General features: G+C 40.4%; 1 protein-coding gene across 1 annotated transcript in view; it reads left to right on the top strand.

Annotated features, from left to right (window-relative positions):
* The window catches only part of BIN2 (bridging integrator 2), a 36,750-nt gene extending 18,548 nt beyond the window's left edge, over positions 1 to 18,202 (top strand). The window contains exons 8-13 of the mRNA XM_026677353.2: positions 4,208 to 4,283; positions 6,858 to 6,940; positions 8,774 to 9,590; positions 13,083 to 13,154; positions 13,401 to 13,496; positions 16,749 to 18,202. Coding sequence (XP_026533138.1) covers positions 4,208 to 4,283; positions 6,858 to 6,940; positions 8,774 to 9,590; positions 13,083 to 13,154; positions 13,401 to 13,496; positions 16,749 to 16,859 — 1,255 coding nt within the window. The 3' untranslated portion in view covers positions 16,860 to 18,202. The remainder of the gene's footprint in view (positions 1 to 4,207; positions 4,284 to 6,857; positions 6,941 to 8,773; positions 9,591 to 13,082; positions 13,155 to 13,400; positions 13,497 to 16,748) is intronic.
* The last annotated feature ends 275 nt before the right edge of the window (positions 18,203 to 18,477 follow it).

Here is an 18,477-nt window from a genome sequence, read left to right on the forward strand (position 1 = left end):
TATTCAGCCTGTATTTTATTTTCTGATTTTTTTTGCCAATATATAGGACAGAGCATTTATTTGTTGAGATTTGAAGTTGCTATTTGTTTGACCATTCTGATACATAGTCAAGGTCTTTTTGAAGGGTAGCAGTATTGTCTGTGGTGTTGAATAGCTTTACATCATCAGCGAAGAGAACGCAGTTGCTCTTGATATGATCACAGAGGTCATTTATGTAGAGTATAAAAAGAGTTGGTCCTAGAACACTGCCTTGGGGGACACCACTGTTGACAGGTACAGAATTTGATAGGACACTCCCAATTTTGACCATTTGTTGTCTGTTTGACAGGAATGCTTCTATCCAGTTATGCAGGTGTCCAGAGATACCATAAGATTTTAGTTGTAGGAGTAGTTTGTCGTGTACCACTGAATCAAAGGCTTTACAGAAGTCTATGTAGATTGTATCTATTGCTTTGCCCTGATCGAGTTGTGTAGTCCATATGTTTTTGCAGTGTAAGAGTTGCAGATTACATGATAGTTTTTTCCTAAAACCAAATTGTTTATTAGAGAGTAGGTTGTTTGTTTCTAAGTGGAGGATGATGGACTAGTTAATAATTGATTCCATAACTTTACAGGTGACGCAGCATAAGGACATTGGTCTGTAATTTTCAACTAGGCTGGGGTCTCCCTTTTTGAAGATGGGGATGACCGTGGCTTGTGACCATAGTTTTGGCAAGGAGCTGGTCCTGAAAGATTTTTCAAAGATTATGCTTAGAGGTTCGGCTATGGCAGTGGGTAGCTTTTTTAAGAAGTAGGCACATATTCCATCCAGTCCAATAGATAGAGATGGTTTTAGATTGCGTAGTGCTTTTTCAACATTGTCTTCTGTAAAATCGATATGTATTAGATCATTGTAGTTGTCTGTGGTTTGACTAGGAAATACTGGGCATGATCCATTGCTGTTACAAATACTGAGCCAAAGAATGTGTTAAGTAGTTGTACCACTTCTGCCTGACCATCCTGGTCTATTCTTTTTTTTCAATTTCTTCTCTAGCATTTGTCTGGCTGTTACTCCTTAACCCTTCAGACAGTCCCAAAGATTGTTTAAACAGAAAAGCACATGTGGCAGAATAAAAGCAGAGAATAAGTTGAATTACCCCGGACTCTGCTGTGAAAGCACATTATAGACTGCGTGAGTTGGGACTGTATTTGGTGCTGGGAACGTACTGAGGCCTAGTGGCCATAGGATGGCAGCATAATCGAAGTGAAGTGAATATTAGTTCTCTGTAGAGGGTGATTAAGAAGGAAACTACTAATGGCTTGTAGAAGAAAAAAGAAGACAACACAACAAACCCAAATTCTTAGGCTGTTCATCTCAATCCAAATTCTCCCATTTATTCCTCTTTTCTCTAACACTGAGTTCCTGAAATGCCTGATGTCACCTTATTGTGCACTCTGTTGCCTCTTTCCACCTGCAATCAATGTTGGGGCTCCTCAGGTTAAAATCTCACATTCTGAAAGCCAGTAGGAGTGCATTGGTTCTGGTGTCAAATCTAAAGCAGGTTTAGGTACCAGATAAAAGTTCAAATTTTCACTCAGACTCAAAGTTGGATAGGCAAGTCTAATTCAACCTCACCAAACTGTCGTAAAATGTTATAGTTTCCAGATATTTTGAAGGGGAAAACACAACAGTGACATTTACAAATTGCCCACCCTGCATTCTAAATTAACCTATGGTATTATGTTCAATATATTGTGTATTTGATATTTTGCCATCCAGAGTCTTTGCAGAAGAGCCTTACTAAATGAATGAATGAATGAATGAATGAATGAATGAATGAAAAATAACTAATGGATTGGGACCACACAAAATGTTCGTTCTGCACATAAAACAAATGCAACCAGTAGGCCTTCTCTTGACCCAGTTAAGTGTGGGGTCCTTGGTGCTCTCTGAGCTTATTTTCTTGCAGATGTTTTATTACCCAAACTGGGTAACATCATCAGTGCACTGGTGATGTTACCTAGTTTGGGTAATGAAGCATCTGCAAGAAAACAGCCAAGCTCAGAGAGCACCAAGGACCCCTCATGTCAACCCTGAGCTACAAATATTCTCCTTTATTAGTAACAGTTAAGTGTGTTGTGCGAACACAGCTATAGAAACTGTTATGCCATCCCTAGAACAGGCTTAACAAATGAAGAATGAAAGAACTTCTCCCAAATCAAGAAGGAATGTAAAAAATCATGGGAGTGATGCTGTTCTGCCCATATTGCTTTGCCCATATTGCCTTGCTGACACAATATGCTAACCCTTCAAGGAGACCAGACTTAAAAATCAAAGTTAGGAATACTCAAACTACCTTTTATTATAGGGTTACAGTAATAGAATCTTGCAAGTCTGAAAGCACCTCCCTCCTCCCTGCTTTTATCCTCAAGAGAATTAAGGAGGGTTAAGTCTGAGGCATTTTCTCAAATTACATTTTTGCTTTGGTCTCGTTTTTTTTTTTTTAACCAGACCTTGGAAGTGGTTCTTCTCTTTTTCCTCAGGTTATTCTTATAGTTCATCATACGTCATCATTCCTTCCGTGGAATCCTCAGTCTCCTCAAAATTCTTAAGACTAGGCCCCAGTCCTCAAATGTCACAGACTTTAACGTTAAACGTATCAATATTTTTTGTGGCCTAGATGATTGAGTCTACATTTACATATAGATCTGGGTATGCCCAATTAGCATGATTTCAATTTTTCCAAATACCCTCACAAAAGGGGTATTCATAGAAACATAAAGGGGAACTGTCATCTTTTGTGTCAAATCCTCTTCGCATCTGATAAGTACAGATGCAAACCCAGGCTTTGTATTTTGTGTTAAACCATCCTTTCCCTGACCATGATTTATTAAATATACTACATTTTAATATAGGATTTCGTGTTTACAAGTAGTCCTGAATTTACAACCATTCATTTAGTAACCGAAGTTACGGTACTGAAAAAAGTGACTTATAACTGGCCCTTGCACTTACAACCATTGCAGGATCCCCACAGTCATGTGATCAAAATTTGGGTGCATGTATGTTCTGATCAAGGCTTCCTGAGACAGTAACAATCACATGCTGTTCCCAAAAACCATTTTTTAAAAATTTCAACGGCTGTGAAGTGTATGCATTCACAGCCCATAATGAGTCCCAAACAGTTTATGAATAGTCCAACAGAAGTCGGACACAGTCTTTCAAGATAAGACTGATAAGGACCCACCTTTATCTCCCTTGAAATGCTGCCAATGATTAAATTGCCAATTAGCTGTACAAGGCCAAACGGAGCACAAAGTCAACACAGAGCTTCAGATTTTAAATCAACCAGAATGAACAAAGTTGCTTCCTGCAAAGGCTCATGTCCCTTTGCTCCTCCTTTATGTCTTATGGGAGGGGCCAATCATCTCCAAGCCTTACTCCCGAGTCACCCCTTTTGTCTTAATTGTTCTTGCCTTCTGGCAGCTCTGCGCAAGCGCGCACTGGGAACAGGCTCCCCCTGTTCCTCTGCCTCGCTGCTGTCAGATTCTGGAAGCTCTGGAGTCAGCACATAACTCTCAGATGGCCTTGGCCCCATCTCTGTGTCAGACACATATCCCTTGTCCAAGACCTCCCCAGACTCCAGGACTGGTCCATGTTCCTCCCCACTGTCCGATTCTGCTGCCAGCTTTGCTGGCCGCCGGTGGACCACAACAATGTATTTGCCACAGCATGTATTTGCATCAGGTTGCAGCATCCCCAGGTCATGTGATCTCTATTTAGGACTTTCCCAATTAACTTACTTAACATTCATGTAATTCACTTAACAACTGCAGTGAGTCACCACAGCTGGCCATGACTCATTTAACAACTACCTTGCTTAGCAAAAGAAATTCTGCTTCCAATTGTAATCGTAAGTTGAAGACTACTTATATACTACATGTATCTCCCATAACAATTAAAAATCCCATTCACCCATTGGTGAAAGCTAGCACGTTGGGTAAAATATTCTAGCCTAATAGCCATTGAAATACATTAGTTTGCTGGTTGAGAGGTGGGGAGGGAGTGTGGACTGCCAAGTGGCTTATCTGTACTCTGAAGAAGTGTAATTCATGTTTTCTTGCTGTAATAAGTTGTTTGGATCACCAAAAGTTTTTTTTCCCTCCTCACTGAGTTGCTCAGCTAACTTAACATTGATTTGCTCATTTTGTCTTCGTTCTTTCCTAGTCGAATTGCATGCTATGTCACAATATTCCAGAATATTTCCAATTTGAGAGATATCTTCTACAAGGAAATGAGTAAGGTAAATATGCTGGGGTGGAAAACATATAATTTATTTAGAAAAGACTCCTAATGACTTTCCCCCTACTTGTGCTTGTTTAGAATTCTCCAGAGAATTCTGGGAATTGAAATCCACACGTCTTCAAGCTGCCAAGTTTGAGAAATGCTACCTTAGATGATGCAGGTGCAAACCCAAACCAAAGTGAAAGCAATTATTGCTACTTCAGTGGCTAGAAGCCAGGACAGAGCCAGCTGTAGACCAGATAGTATCCTTATCAATTCATGAGAGGTTTGATTACCTTGACTTTTTAAATTTCACCACTAAGGCATCATTTATCCTGTGCCAAAAGCATGAGACGTGAGAGCTAATGAATGAGATCTGATAAATGAACCTTTCCACATTTATCAGCAGACATTTATCAAAACCAGAAAGTCACCACAGCAGGTTAGTGGGGTGGGGAGGGAATGGGGATTTTGAAGTATCCTTCCCCTGCCACGCCCACCAAGCCATGCCCACCAAGCCACGCCCACCAAGCCACGCTCACAGAACCAGTAGTAAAAAAATTTGAATCTCACCACTGATTCACACCTCACATGGTATCTGCTGGGACTCTGTATAAATGGAGCATAATGTTCCCCCCTCAGTGTGACTACGGGATCCCGTGTCAAACTGTAGATCCCATCATGACTGGCTGTAAGCCAAGGGCATATACTGGTCCAATATCTGATTTAAAAAAAATATAAACGATGCTGCGCTTCAATGGTTAGACGGCCTAGAGCCATTGGTATTTGAACATTGATATTTTTAACAGTTATATTTTATTGTGTTCTACTAATCGAGATGAAATGTTAATATATATTGCTAGTCCATGTATGACACGTCATACGCTAAATAAAATAAATAAATAACGAGATCTGATCAGAATTACCCCCCAATTCTATATACACAAACACCGTTTATAAAGTTTTGTAAATTTCCTGCAAATAACAAATACTGAATCAACTATTCAAGCTGCCTCCTGCCTGCCCAGGTAAAGGCAAGTTCCTTCTACTACTATTCTTCCCTCAACAGCTTCAGCTGTTGAATGGATAGGGGACCAGCCGGCTTCTGCAGGCAGTTCTCTTGATCACACCAATTAAAAGTAAAGGCCTCCTTGAGTGAACCTCAACTCTTAGTGTGTTCCAGAATGTAGAATAGCAATAGCAATAGCACTTAGACTTATATACTTTATAGTGCTTTACAGCCCTCTCTAAGCGGTTTACAGAGTCAGCATATTGGGTCCTCATTTTACCCACCTCAGAAGGATGGAAGGCTGAGTCAACCTTGAGCCTGGTGGGATTTGAACTGCCAAGGCAGCTGGCTGCAGAAGTAGCTTGCAGTACTGCACTCTAACCACTGTGCCACAGAGGACCCATATAGGAAAAAGATGAAATTGATTTGTTAATCTGGAATGTTTTAATCTATGACTCAGTGATTTTTTTTTTATAGTCTCCCATCCAAGTATCCATTTGATTGTACCCTGCCCAACTTTTTAAGACCAGGCAAAGTTGGCTAAGAACTGCCATGATGTGCAGTAGCCACAGACACTTAGATAAAACCCATTTTCTCCCTCTGTGTCAGCCTTTCCAGGCAGACCAGACAGGAAACACAACCGCATCAGCTACTCCCTTTTTACTGTAAAGCTATATTAATAGATACATTAATAATAGAATCTTGCAAGTCTGAAAGTACAGTTCTCCTGCCATCTGCTTTACAGTCTGAGAAACTAGGGAGGGTCTGTTCTGAGCTGCTTGCCTCGCCCACTATCCAGTGGCTTATGCTGTCTCTTATCTCTTAAAGAAGGGATTGGATAACCATTTGTCTGAAGTGGTGCAGGGTTTCCTGCCTAAGCAGGGGATTGGATTAGAAGACCTCCAAGGTCCCTCTGAACTCTGTTATTCTATTCTATTCTTATCTGACTTTCCCTAGGCAGCATCTCTTTGCCTTGTCTCCCAAGGTTTTTCTCATATACCATTACATGCTAACTGAGGATGATTCTCCAAGTAGAGATGCTAGATCTCCCAATCAAAAGATACCAGGCAACTCTTCCACATTTCAAACAGATTTAGACAACAGTGTGAAAGCACAACTGGAGGATAACGTCCGACGGTTCACCACCACTAGCACTCTGTAAAATACCATGCATGGGGTCCAGGAATACCATGGACTCTTCTATAGCAATATTGCCCAAGTCTTTCCTTCACACTATTGTAGTTTTCTTCTGTGTGGAAATGTCTGCAGGTTAGCTATGTCCTGCTAAGCCCTGCAAAAGTGGAAGGATGTTATTTTTATGTAATATTCAGAAAATGATATTTCAATTGTTGAGCCACATGTTCCATTTTCACTGGGAGAAGGAAGAATTATTATTCAGCCAATGACACCTTGAAGTCCTCATCAAGGATACATTCAGGAAACAGAGTTAATAAGCTGAATGAGTGACAACAGTAATAATAATAGATAGTGATAATAAAGTTGAAGATTATGATTATGGTGATGTGTCCTTGTGATTGTTGGGTATAAATGGGTTTTTCCCCCCCTAATTCTTCCTGCTTCTAGCTTAACCATGACTTGTATGATGTAATGAGCAAGCTGGAGAACCAACATTCCAATAAAGTCTTCATCATTAAGGGGGTCTCCAGGTAAGTGATTTCCTTTTTGCTACAGATATGTTAGGGGTCTGAGTAGCATCCCAGGAATGCTGAGGGGAAAAAAAATCTTTCTGAGTAGCTATCAAGTGATCTAGCTTTTTTGCTTTTGTTATGGATTAGAAGATTTAGAACACATCTTCACTAAAAGAGATTAAGTTTATTTAGAAGAAAATATCCATGAAATCAGGATGTGTTTTTTTAAAATGCAAGTAGTAACCCTAGAGCAGCCACACAAAAAGCAAACAAACACAGTAGCATTTTGGAGAGACAACTCATCTTTAGTAAACTTGAAGAAGGAAGGAAGGAAGGAAGGAAGGAAGGAAGGAAGGAAGGAAGGAAGGGAAGGAAGGAAGGAAGGAAGGAGGGAGGGAGGGAGGGAGGGAGGGAGGGAGGGAGGGAAGGAAGGAAGGAAGGAAGGAAGGAAGGAAGGAAGGAAGGAAGGAAGGAAGGAAGGAAGGAAGGAAGGAAGGAAGGAAGAAGAAAGAGGGAGGGAGGGAGGAGGAGGAGAGGGGGAGGGTGGAGGAGAAGGAGGGAGGAGGAGGGAGGGAGAAATGAAAGGAAGGAAGGAAGCTTTTGCAATAATTTCAATATACAAGTAGCTGATTCTATTCCTTCTGAACCATTACTGCTAAAGGTAAAGCTATTCTGAAGTTCAGTGACCGCTGAAATATTGAGATGGTTTTAGATAGCTTGAAACTAAAAGTAATTAATAATTCCACAGGCTCTTCTTGAATATAACAGTATTTATTCTAGATAATTATCTTCAAAGGAGTCTTTTAATTAGAGCAAGTACTGAATTTTACCTATTGGCAAATTTAAAAACTGTCTTGCTGTACACTATAGGTTTGCCATACAGGTGAAAAGGAATCATGCAGTTAAAGGGGCATTGGGACCAGACAGCTGGCCCCTTGCAAAATTCATGCTCTTTTCCTCACGCTCTATTGCATTCTGGCATGTACAACCTATATGAGAATGAAGAGAGAGGTGGTTCCTTCCAGCAATTTTGGTGTGTGTATTGCAGTTGAAGCTTAATTATAGTGACAGGTGCTCGGTTGCGATATCTGGAACCCCATATCCGTTTTTGTTCACAATAAGGAACCATTTCCCCTACACTATAGAAAATACTTACAATGTCTATGTAAAGCATGTGTATAGTAAGAGACAGACAATGTGTAACACGTTTTTTAACACCTAGTGGGTAATACAACCTGGAGTGGGGAAAGCCGAATAATTTCTGATGGTTAGAATTTTACCTGAACGAGTTTCAGGACTGTAAAGAATGCAGCATGTCCCAAGTAGCTGCTTCTCTGAGTTTGCTCGTATTGGTTGTCCCCGAAAGTCCCCTTTCACTTCCATACTGATTTAGGATGTTGCGAGTGGTTGTCCAATATAATCTGAAGGGCATCGTGAGGTGAGCTTTAATGAGGAATAGCCTTCAAACTACATGTTCTCCCAGCCGACTGAGTCACAAAAATTAAGTCATACAATCATTCAGAACTGACTGTGTAGTTTTCTGCTGTTTTAAAGTATGTTAATGCTTTTACACTTCTTTTATTTGGCATTTGAAATGCCTACATATGGCCTTCATTTGGGTATAAATGGCTAAATAAGGCTTTGATTCTCAAATGGCTTGAGGCTGCAATTGCCCTAATTCATAATCGGAAGGGCAAAGTGAATTTCAGATGAAGATTCTTGGACTTGTAATCTCAACATATACAAAGGCTGCCCGGCTGGGGAATGTTGAACTAATTAAGTACTAGATTGTTGGAGGTTGCATATTCAGATATTCTAAGACTGGTTAATGTTTTTTTCCTCACAATGCAGCAACAGAGGCTCTTTGGTTATTTCATCCCCAGTAAGCCCAACCAGCAACTCTTTTCTGCCAGCAGGGAACAGCATAAATGAGCTCTCCACATCTCTCATTGCCCCAAATCAAGAAACAGAAACTATTTCAGCCACCGAGGTGGCATCCACAACTGTATGTGATGATGAAGCAAAAGAAGAGGTGACAGAATTGCAAAACGAGGCTGGCCAGGGTGCCGAGTCAGACTCTCAGGCTGGTAGTGAAACAGAAGGCAAAAGCCACGAGACCCAACTGGAAGAGCTTGAGGTTGGTTCTGGCAGGACCCTTGAGGAAGTGGCCAAGAACCTTGCGGCCGAGATTTTATCACAAGCAATGGTTGAAACTGCTGGCAAAAGGCAAAGCATTTCTAAAGATTCAGAAGATCCTGCACAACAGCCCTTCTTGGAAGAAACCATTGAAGCCAATGATACACCTGGAAAAGAGGATGGTTCTCCACCCCAGGCAAAGGATGAAAGCCCAACTCTACTGAAACACGACCTTCAGCATGCCAAAGAGATCCAGGATGAGATGCAGATTGAGAAAGCTAATGGTCAGGACCACAAAGGATCACCTGAGGAGAGCTCCTCTTGCCCTGAAGATGATCCCCAAGGTCTTCCCTCTTCAACCAAAGATGAAGGTGACTCAGAAGAGGTCCCGTCTGCTGCCGATGAATCTGTTCCACCCAATACGGAGACAGATGAGAGTAGCCAAGGCTGCAGAGATGTAGAAGATGATAACAGTAGTAGTGAAGGAAGCATGGAAGAAATTGAGATTTCCCCCAAGGGTACCAAAGCTCAGGTAAGAGAGGAGAAGAAACCTCAGCGACCCCTTTTTGAATTGCTAATTAGACGTAGAAAAACAACTAAAGCTAAAATATTCCAATAGGGCACCTAAAATGTGTTGCAACAATGCAAAGATGCTTTTGCTCTGTAAGTAATTCAAATGAATAACAATATGATATTTTGCATATTAGATACATCAGTTGGCAGGAGATGGAAATGTTTTCTCTCTCTCTCTCTCTCTCTCTCTCTCTCTCTCTCTGTTTAGCTACAAAGAACAAGGAGGCCCCTTGTCAGAGCAGGAAAACTGAGACACAATTATTTTTGTTATATATGTATCATAAACTGGCATTCAAAACACTTTCTCACAGTTCTTTTGGTCACCAGTTAATATCCTATCTTCTCTAAGCAGTAGGCCCATCTTTTTTTCTTCCTCTTAGTAGTGCATAGCCCAAAAACTGTCCTTGCATTTCTGTGTCTGCAGACATTAACTATTTGTCGGTATAGCTCCCTCGATCATTAAACAATTAACCATTTCCTATGCATACCCTCTTAGCTTGATCAAAAGCTTCCTAAACATCCATAATGGTTTCCTTAGCTTCCTCCGTTTCTCATTAAGATTGGTACAGTAAATAACTGTATTGCCAGCAACATATTATTTGAGAAGTTCCCAACTTCCTCACTCTCCCTTTGATCTGAGGATTTTGATATGTGAGATAATCACCTAGTACCTCTCTAAACTGGTTTGAAGTTGTCTCCTCTGAAATTTAGTTTGTATGTACAATTATGCTGACCAAAAACAGGCCGTGGGGGGGGGGGGGGCTAGGACAACCCCTTGTGGCCTGTTTTGGCCTCCATGGTCTCCTCCAGCACTCTGCCAGCTGAAAATGGGCCGTGGGGAGGGTCATGCGAGACCCCCCAGGCACTGCAGGCTGGTCCTTTGATATTTCTAGGCTAGCCTCGCGGCCCAGATCTAAGCACCTCATGGACAGGATCCGGCCCACAGGCCTTGAGTTTTGACACTTCTGCTTTAAATGCAAGATGACATGGTCATTTCCTCCCAGGGCTCCAAAAGCTTATTTTATTTTATTTTATTATTTATTTTATTTTCCTGTTGGTTAGGAAAGATGTAAGGGATTAAATTCCCTTGGGTCTTCTCCAGCTGTCTAGAAAATTAGATAATCAACAGGTCCTCTGCAGGTTGAATTGCCTTTCTAGCAAGTTGAAATTTCCCATTCTTTGTATAGCTTTCCTCCCTGGAAATTCTGTCCTCATTCCAGAGGGGAGGATTATGAAAATCTTCTGCCTGGCTTGCTGCTTGGTTATTTGTTTCTTCCTCCTGGTATTCTTACTCAAATGTTCTTAAATGGACCCATGTTTAAATTTCTGAATCTCTATATCTATGTGTACTTCCTTCACATACAATGCTGCTCTACAGTGTGCCCTAATCCTTCATTTAAGTTACATCATTTAGTCCCTGCATTCTACTCATGAGTTTACTTCTACATTTCAGGAATGCTTACAAAATAATCTTTGTACAGGAATTACCAATAAATATACAGGGATTACCAATATGCATACATTTTCCTCTCAAGGAAATACTTCTGGGTAAAAGGTATCATACCAGGATTTAAACTGGATCTTTGGGGGGGCGTTTTTTGTACTTGTATTAGTAAGTCAAATACAAGAGTGCTCCTTTAATTGAAATCTTTAGTCCCTTCTGGTTCCTTCTAGTGTCTCCCTTTCAAGTTTCATCCTGTTTTTTTAAAAAGAGGATTCAGAACAAAAGCATTTTCCAATGCCAATGATTCTACATAATCCCAAATTCTTATTTCAAAGGCATGTGGTTCTTCAGTCTGTAGCTTTCCAAAATCAAAGTTCTAATCACCTTTTTGCTGTATGTATGTATGTATGTATGTATGTATGTATGTATGCATGTATGCATGTATGTATACAGATTTTATTATAGATTTCTAATAACCGAAAAGCATTAACACACAATTTTCAAAAAGTAATTAGAAAAAAAGCAAGTGTGTTTTTGAAGATGCCAACTGCAGCATTTTCCACTGAAATATGACTTTGAGTAGTGTGAATTCAAGTAGCTCAGTCATTTCATGAGATACATTAACTGCACTAATCAATTACCTGATTAAAATTATACTGAATCCTTTGATTTTGTTGAAATCATGACAATCTCAACATCTCTCATAAACCCTTCATAAACCCTCTCATAAATCCCTTCTGCAGATAAAAGTATCTGCAGAAGGGATCTTTGTATATGCAAGTAAGTTTCCCACTGCAAAAGTTGGCCTTCCAACATAGGAAGTGCAATAGCTGGGAGATGTATCAATAGCCGAAACAGAGTGAGCTGAGTTAGCTAATTCATGCCATTCTCACTCTGTGAGGGAGTAGGTCTATTTCTGCATGCTGATGATGACTAAATTATCAATGCAATTAATATACACAGTGCAAAGTCTGACTCTAACAAGAAATTAAACAGCTAGAATCATAAGGGGCTGAATCAAAGGGATTCTAAAGAATTGGAGCTATCCTGTTGGTTTCATTACAGGCATTAGAGTCTTTATTTAGTGAGAAACTTCTATTGTAAGAATTAAGTCTTTTTTCACCTCACCTCTAGTTGAATGTAAAAAGCCGCTTTGAATTTTTAAACAGGTATTTTTGGAAGTTTTCTAAGAAAGAAATCTCCTACCTGGAGGAGTCATTCTCTCCTTTCCATTTTCTTCAGGCACAAAGCTGGGATTGCATAATGACAGGGCTTTTAACTATAATCTGTTGGGTTTACTGGCCTGGTTTATAATGGTAATTCATAATGGATAGCTCCCTGCCTGTAATACTAGGTGAGAATGACCTGAAGGCATGAGGGGAAGAGATGCTGAAAATTATCAGACAAAAGAACATGGAGCACCAGTGGCTTAGCAGTCAGAGAAAAAAACTTAGGAAGGATCCACCCTAATTGATCAGAATGTTACAATTGACGGCGGGAGAGAAGAGTCTGTTAATGTAACTTTACAATAAAGAAGAATTATCTCATTTCGTTGTGTTTCCTGACTGATCTACTTGGGAGGCTGACAAAACAGCATAGAAAGCCAAAAGCAACCAGACTACATGGATTAATAGTAGGGGAGACCCTCATATGGATCCTGACTATGGAGATTCTCAGTCATCCAGGTCATGGTTGTCCCAAAGGTGCTTTTTCAAGAGGCAACTGGACTTGAAAAAGTCTTCTTCTGGGCTGAAGAAGCTTCTTGGATGAGAAGAGAAATGTCTTCAAAGAAAAACCAGAAAGCCAGTTGCCTCTTGAAAAAGCACCTTTGGATCACCTGAATCTTGTTTTATCTGTAAAATGTTGAAAGATTTTAATTGTAGAAAACTGCTACTTCATCACTCCTCAAGGATCTGAAAATCAGAGATCTGAATCCAGATCTCCTTATACCTAGGCAATATCTTTTTCCCTGTCCCTTAAATAACCATATGGTATTTTTTGCTTCAGATCATTCCTAGTTTTTTCCCAGATGCTAATGAAGAGAATGAGAACAAGCTACCCTTGGGGTTCCTTTTCAAGGTAAGACACAGAAATCAAGGAGCTGGCTTTTAGGCTTTCCCAGCTAATAAAAAGCCAGATATGAATTAAGGGAGGGTGTTAATTCCAAGACTTGACCCCTGAGACCATTGTTGACTTTTTTATTTTACTCCAAAATTATTTTTCCAGCCTTTTCTGTAGTATTCAATTTGGAAGTGGGATGGATGAAGAGCTGAGATGCCCATTCTATGCTGCCCTGTTTCATTATTTGCACATTTTATGTTCCAGGCTCAAGCAACTCAAGCTCATGCTTCAGAAGATGACAATCACCTTCAATTTGGAGAAGGAGATATCATACTTGTGATATCAGACACGCAAGCGGAGGTAACATCTGAGGACTTACTTGGCATGACAATTTGAAATACATCAGGCAAAGGAAGCTATAATTTAGAGGTTTACCCTTAGTTCACCTATGTCGTACTGAACTATGACTCCCAGAAGATCCAGCTAACATGATCAAATCCCTCTGCAATCTCCTACGTGGGATTGATAGACATATTTATGATATTTATCTGCTATAATGTTTCCCATTCCTTCTCAACCCTTATGAGATTGGATATGCTGAGAATGAGTGCCTGGCCCAAAAGCATCCAGTGACCTTCCAGGCCAAATGAAGATTCGGATTTAGGATTTTGTGGACCTCACGTAGCATTCATAACTATCTTTTTTTCTGCCAGCCTGGTGAAACTAAATTCTGAATAATAAACGCTATTATGGTCTGTAAAGGTAGTAAACGTATTATCAGCTCTTCCACCAGGTTCTGCTCAAGATGCATCATAATCTATTAATGATCCACTGATTTATCACATTCTGCCTGATTTATCACAACTTCCTATCTAACAGATTCTGACAGCGTCCTGCCTATACCCTCTTGAGTCTGGAAGTTTTATGGTTTTTTTCATCAAAGACTGGCAGTCTTGACCCCATAACTCTTGAAAGCAATGAATAGTGACTTGAAATTCATTGTCCTTGGGTCACATGCAACCCTCCAAGGAACTTTCTGCAGCTTATAGCAATACTTTCTAGGCCCTGATGGACAGGTGATGCCCATAGGCTTCATATACAAAACAGCTCTATCCTCTCAGAATTCTCAACTGTAGGGGGCACAAGTGATAACCTCAAAGCAGGGGTCCCCAACCACCGGTCCCTGGACCGGTACCGGTCTGTGGATCATTTTTTACCGGGCCGCAAAGCTTGGGCGCCGCCATCTTGTTTCGACAGCGCTTCCGGGTTTTCAGTTGCTTCCGGGTTTTCGGTTGGAAAGTGCTTCCGGGTTTTCAGTTGAAAGCGGCGTTTGGGTGCTCGCGCCTTAGTTTCGTCGAAGGGGGGGGGGCGGCTTCGAATGAAGAGCCGTCCCGATGGCGGTGGAGTCTCACGTTACTCAGGTACCGGTCCGTGGAAGAATAAATAATCGTGAAACCGGTCCCTGGTTCGAAAAAGGTTGGGGGCCACTAGGACAGGAAGAAGAGTGCTACCAAGGCAAAAGTCAGATAAGAGGGGCTTGAGCCCAAGCCAAAACAATAACTTGAGAAAAATGTCTCAGAAGGAGATGCACGTCTATACTTACAAGACTCTATTATTATATCTATTACAATAAAAGTAGTCCTGACCTATAGGACATTGGTTTCTTCATCCACCTGATTGGGCTGATGATACCACCTGCTGATAGTTTTTGTGGCAAGCATTACTTCTGAGTTGATACCTGAGCTTCTGAGCAGTGGTGACAGGGAGGCAACTCTTGGTCCAGAAAGATGGGCCATGGAGCTGGGCTGCTAGAGGGAGGGAAAGCAGTGGAGCTGAAGAGGAACACCCAATATGTTCACCCTATATGAGGGTCTCTGCCTAGCAAGGAGCAGGGAGGAGCGTGCACACAAGCTAGCTCTTTCTGCTGTGAAAGAAGATCTCTGTCCAATAGATAGAAAAGAGAAGGGAAAGTCAATGGGGGAAACAGTAAAGCCAGATCTCTCTGCTCAGAAACAAGAAAGAAGGGGGGAAAAAGCAGAATTTGTGCAGTTCTTGGAAGGACCAATTCCTAGATGATATCACCCAACATGTTGAAAAAATATGTAGGATAATATCCGTAATAATATCCTAGTGGAAAATATGATATTGAAAAAAAATACAGCGTGTATCAACCCAGTAACAAAAGCAAATTAAAACCTGGGCCAGCTATAAAATAACAGTCTTGGTAAAAAATAATAATAATAAATAAATGTTTAATATGTTTAACAGTAATACCATTTGCGAGTAACTCATCAGGGACTTTTATATCAAGATAAAAAAAAGTTTCAGAGTCATAGCCCTTGGCTAATTAACTAGGCCTCAGGCACACTCATGGTAGTTTTGAGTCTGAAATCCCTGATCCAGAACAGTTCGGGAGGGGCAGCCACTACACTAAACTGCCAAAGAGAGATTAAAGGAAGAGCACTTTTGGGAGTTGACTTCTTGGTCCAGTGTTGGACTCTGCATAGTATGGTGTGATGTATACGTTGCCTTCTTCAAGTCTTGAACCTTGGGCCTTCTCCTCCCTGTAAAGCAGGACCTCCATTTGACAAAAAGTAAGGTGTAATTTGGAGTCGCCTGTTCTGCAAATGTTCCTGCTGAAAATGCCATGCTGTTTTGGGAGAGTACATAACTGCTACTGCTGTTGCCATTAGGTTTCAGGTCTACTTACTTCTCTCTCTCTTTGTATGTTTGGGTCTGATATGACTACATCCCTCCATTAATCATTAACTCTCCCTTTAGCAGAAACAATGCTGAGCAACACTTTCCCTCCCTATAAAAGTAGCTACAGATAGTCCTCGACTTACAACAGTTCGCTTAGTGACCATTGAAGTTACAATGGCACTGAAAACAGTGACATGACTATTTTTCACACTTATGACTATTGCAACATCCCCATGGTCACGTGATTTACATTGGGATGCTTGACAACTGATTCAGATTTATGATGGTTTGCAGTGTCCCGGGGATATGTGATCACCTTTGGAAACCTGCTGAGAAGCAAAGTCCATGGAGAAACCAGATTCACTTAACAATGATGTTACTAATTTAACAACTGTAGTGATTCACTTAACAAATGTGGCAAGAAAAGTCGTAAAAAGGGGCAGAGCTCAATTAACAAATGTCTCACTTAGCAACATAAACATTGGGCTCAATTGTGGTTGTAAGTTGAGGACTACCTGTATTGTGTGCATGCATGTGTGTGTATGTATCTATAGGTTAAGGCACCAGGCTAGAAAATGGGAGACTGTGAATTATAGTCCCACCATAGACACAAAGACAGACAGATGATTTTGGGCTGGTCCCTCTCTCTCAGCCCTTGGAAGGAGGCGAGGGTAAGCCACTTCCAACTGTTGCCAAGAAAACTGCAGGGATTAGCCAACCCTTATAAACATTGCTCTGTTAGCATAATGATGACTATCATTTGTAATGCCCTACACTAAACATCTTTGAAGACTTATTTTCTATGCATAAGGATTCAAGTCACCTTTCCAAATTTCTAAATTATAACGAACAGGAGTGTGCTTATGGAAAAGCTCTGACTGAAGTTTGTTTGCTTGTTTTCTTTTCTAGGAAAAGGGATTTTGGATGGGAGTAAAAGAAAGTGACTGGAAGGAAAACCAAGATATGCTACAGAAAGGCATTTTCCCTCAAGTCCTCATCAGATCGGTCCCTCTGAAATGAGCTCAAAAGCAACAGAATGAAGAAAGAAAGAGAAAGCTGCATTTTCCAAAATCTAGTTTTCTATAATTATTAAATCTTTTTTCCCCTTCAGGCCAATTGCCTCACATCAATATAATACCATGCAGGTGGCAATATTTATGATACATGAACTTTTGAAAAATATGAGTTCCATCTATTATGTCAGAAACTGGCAATCTTTGAAAGAAATTTGTCCTTCTGAGGCAAAGGCCTCAGAACTACTTTTCTAAAATGGAACACCACCATAAAGAGTCCTATTATAGAATAGCTAGTAGCCCCATTTACCCACTCTGACTCCTCAGACAAGTCCTCCATTTCAGCTAGTTGAAAACTCATTACATTCATGATTCATCTACTAGAAAATAATACAATTAATAATTGCAATTCAATCATGCTTTTCCGGAATATGTTAAATGATTATTCGGAGAATGGGAAAAGTAAGAAAGATGATTAACTTCTATTCTGTAAGTATGAGAAGGAGGAGAAACTTAAGGAAACTTTTACATGATGAGATTATCATTTCGGATAGGAAAATCACACATTAAAGTTCATATGTAAAATATATTGAACAAAGAAAATATATACTGTATATGAGGAAAAAAGACACTTTCCCCAACGCGTGTGCTGGGACTTTTCTCCCATTTATGGGGAATCACTTAATTATGCCATTTATCTGTTTGTAGTTTGAAGCAGTTTGCTATGGAAAAATCTTACTGCTTTATTTTGTTTTTGTTTTTTTGTATATATGAATCTCTTATCAGGAGCTGGCATTACGGAGTAAAATAGAGGATATTTATACAATCCTTTTGAATCCTGGAACTGCCTTCCATGCTCAACGGCTTCTGAACTCTTCCTTGTTTTTCCTTTTTTTATCCATTTTATCATGTTGTCAAGCACATTATATTCTGTTTTCTCTTATTTTAGACCAGTGGCCCCCAACCTTTTGGGTACCAGGGCCTGGTTCCGTGGAGAGAGGTTTTTCCATGGACTGGATGGGGCATTGCCTGTTTGCATGGCCCTGATGCCAGTCCACGAACTGGGGGTTATGGACCCCTGTTTTAGACTATTGTTTTAACTAGAAATGTCTGGTTCTGGACACCTACAAATGAGGCATTAGGAGCTCTCATCTGTTGCTTGTTTGAAGCATTTTATTATGATCATTTATTATGATGGTAATCATTAATCGACCTATCTCCTCCAGCTCAATCACTTGGATAGCTTTCGAGAGGTATTGTAAATATATCTGTACCTATAGTAGTTAATACAAACATAATTCGTTTCTGCCTAACACATAATAAAACATGTCTGCATTTCAAATTCAAAAACGTGCATTTGATTCCTTCGACCTGGTGCTCTGTTATATCTTTGGAGGTGTAATTCCTTGCTGACTTGAAGAAAAACTAATTTGGGGAAGATTGATCTCATCTCAACATTCTGAAGCAATTTTTTTTGTGCAGAACTGCCAAATGGTCCCCAAAACATTAGCAGCTCACTACTTTGTATATTCTGCTGACTATAAATTACATAACTTCAGGGGGAAAGGGGGTGGTTTGGGGCTACATAAGCTATACTGGCCTACCAGAATCTTCCATCCTCCAAC

Source organism: Notechis scutatus, chromosome 2, assembly GCF_049901735.1.
Source record: "Notechis scutatus isolate UNSWTSFEM ecotype Mainland chromosome 2, rNotScu1.2, whole genome shotgun sequence".
NCBI lineage: Eukaryota > Metazoa > Chordata > Lepidosauria > Squamata > Elapidae > Notechis > Notechis scutatus.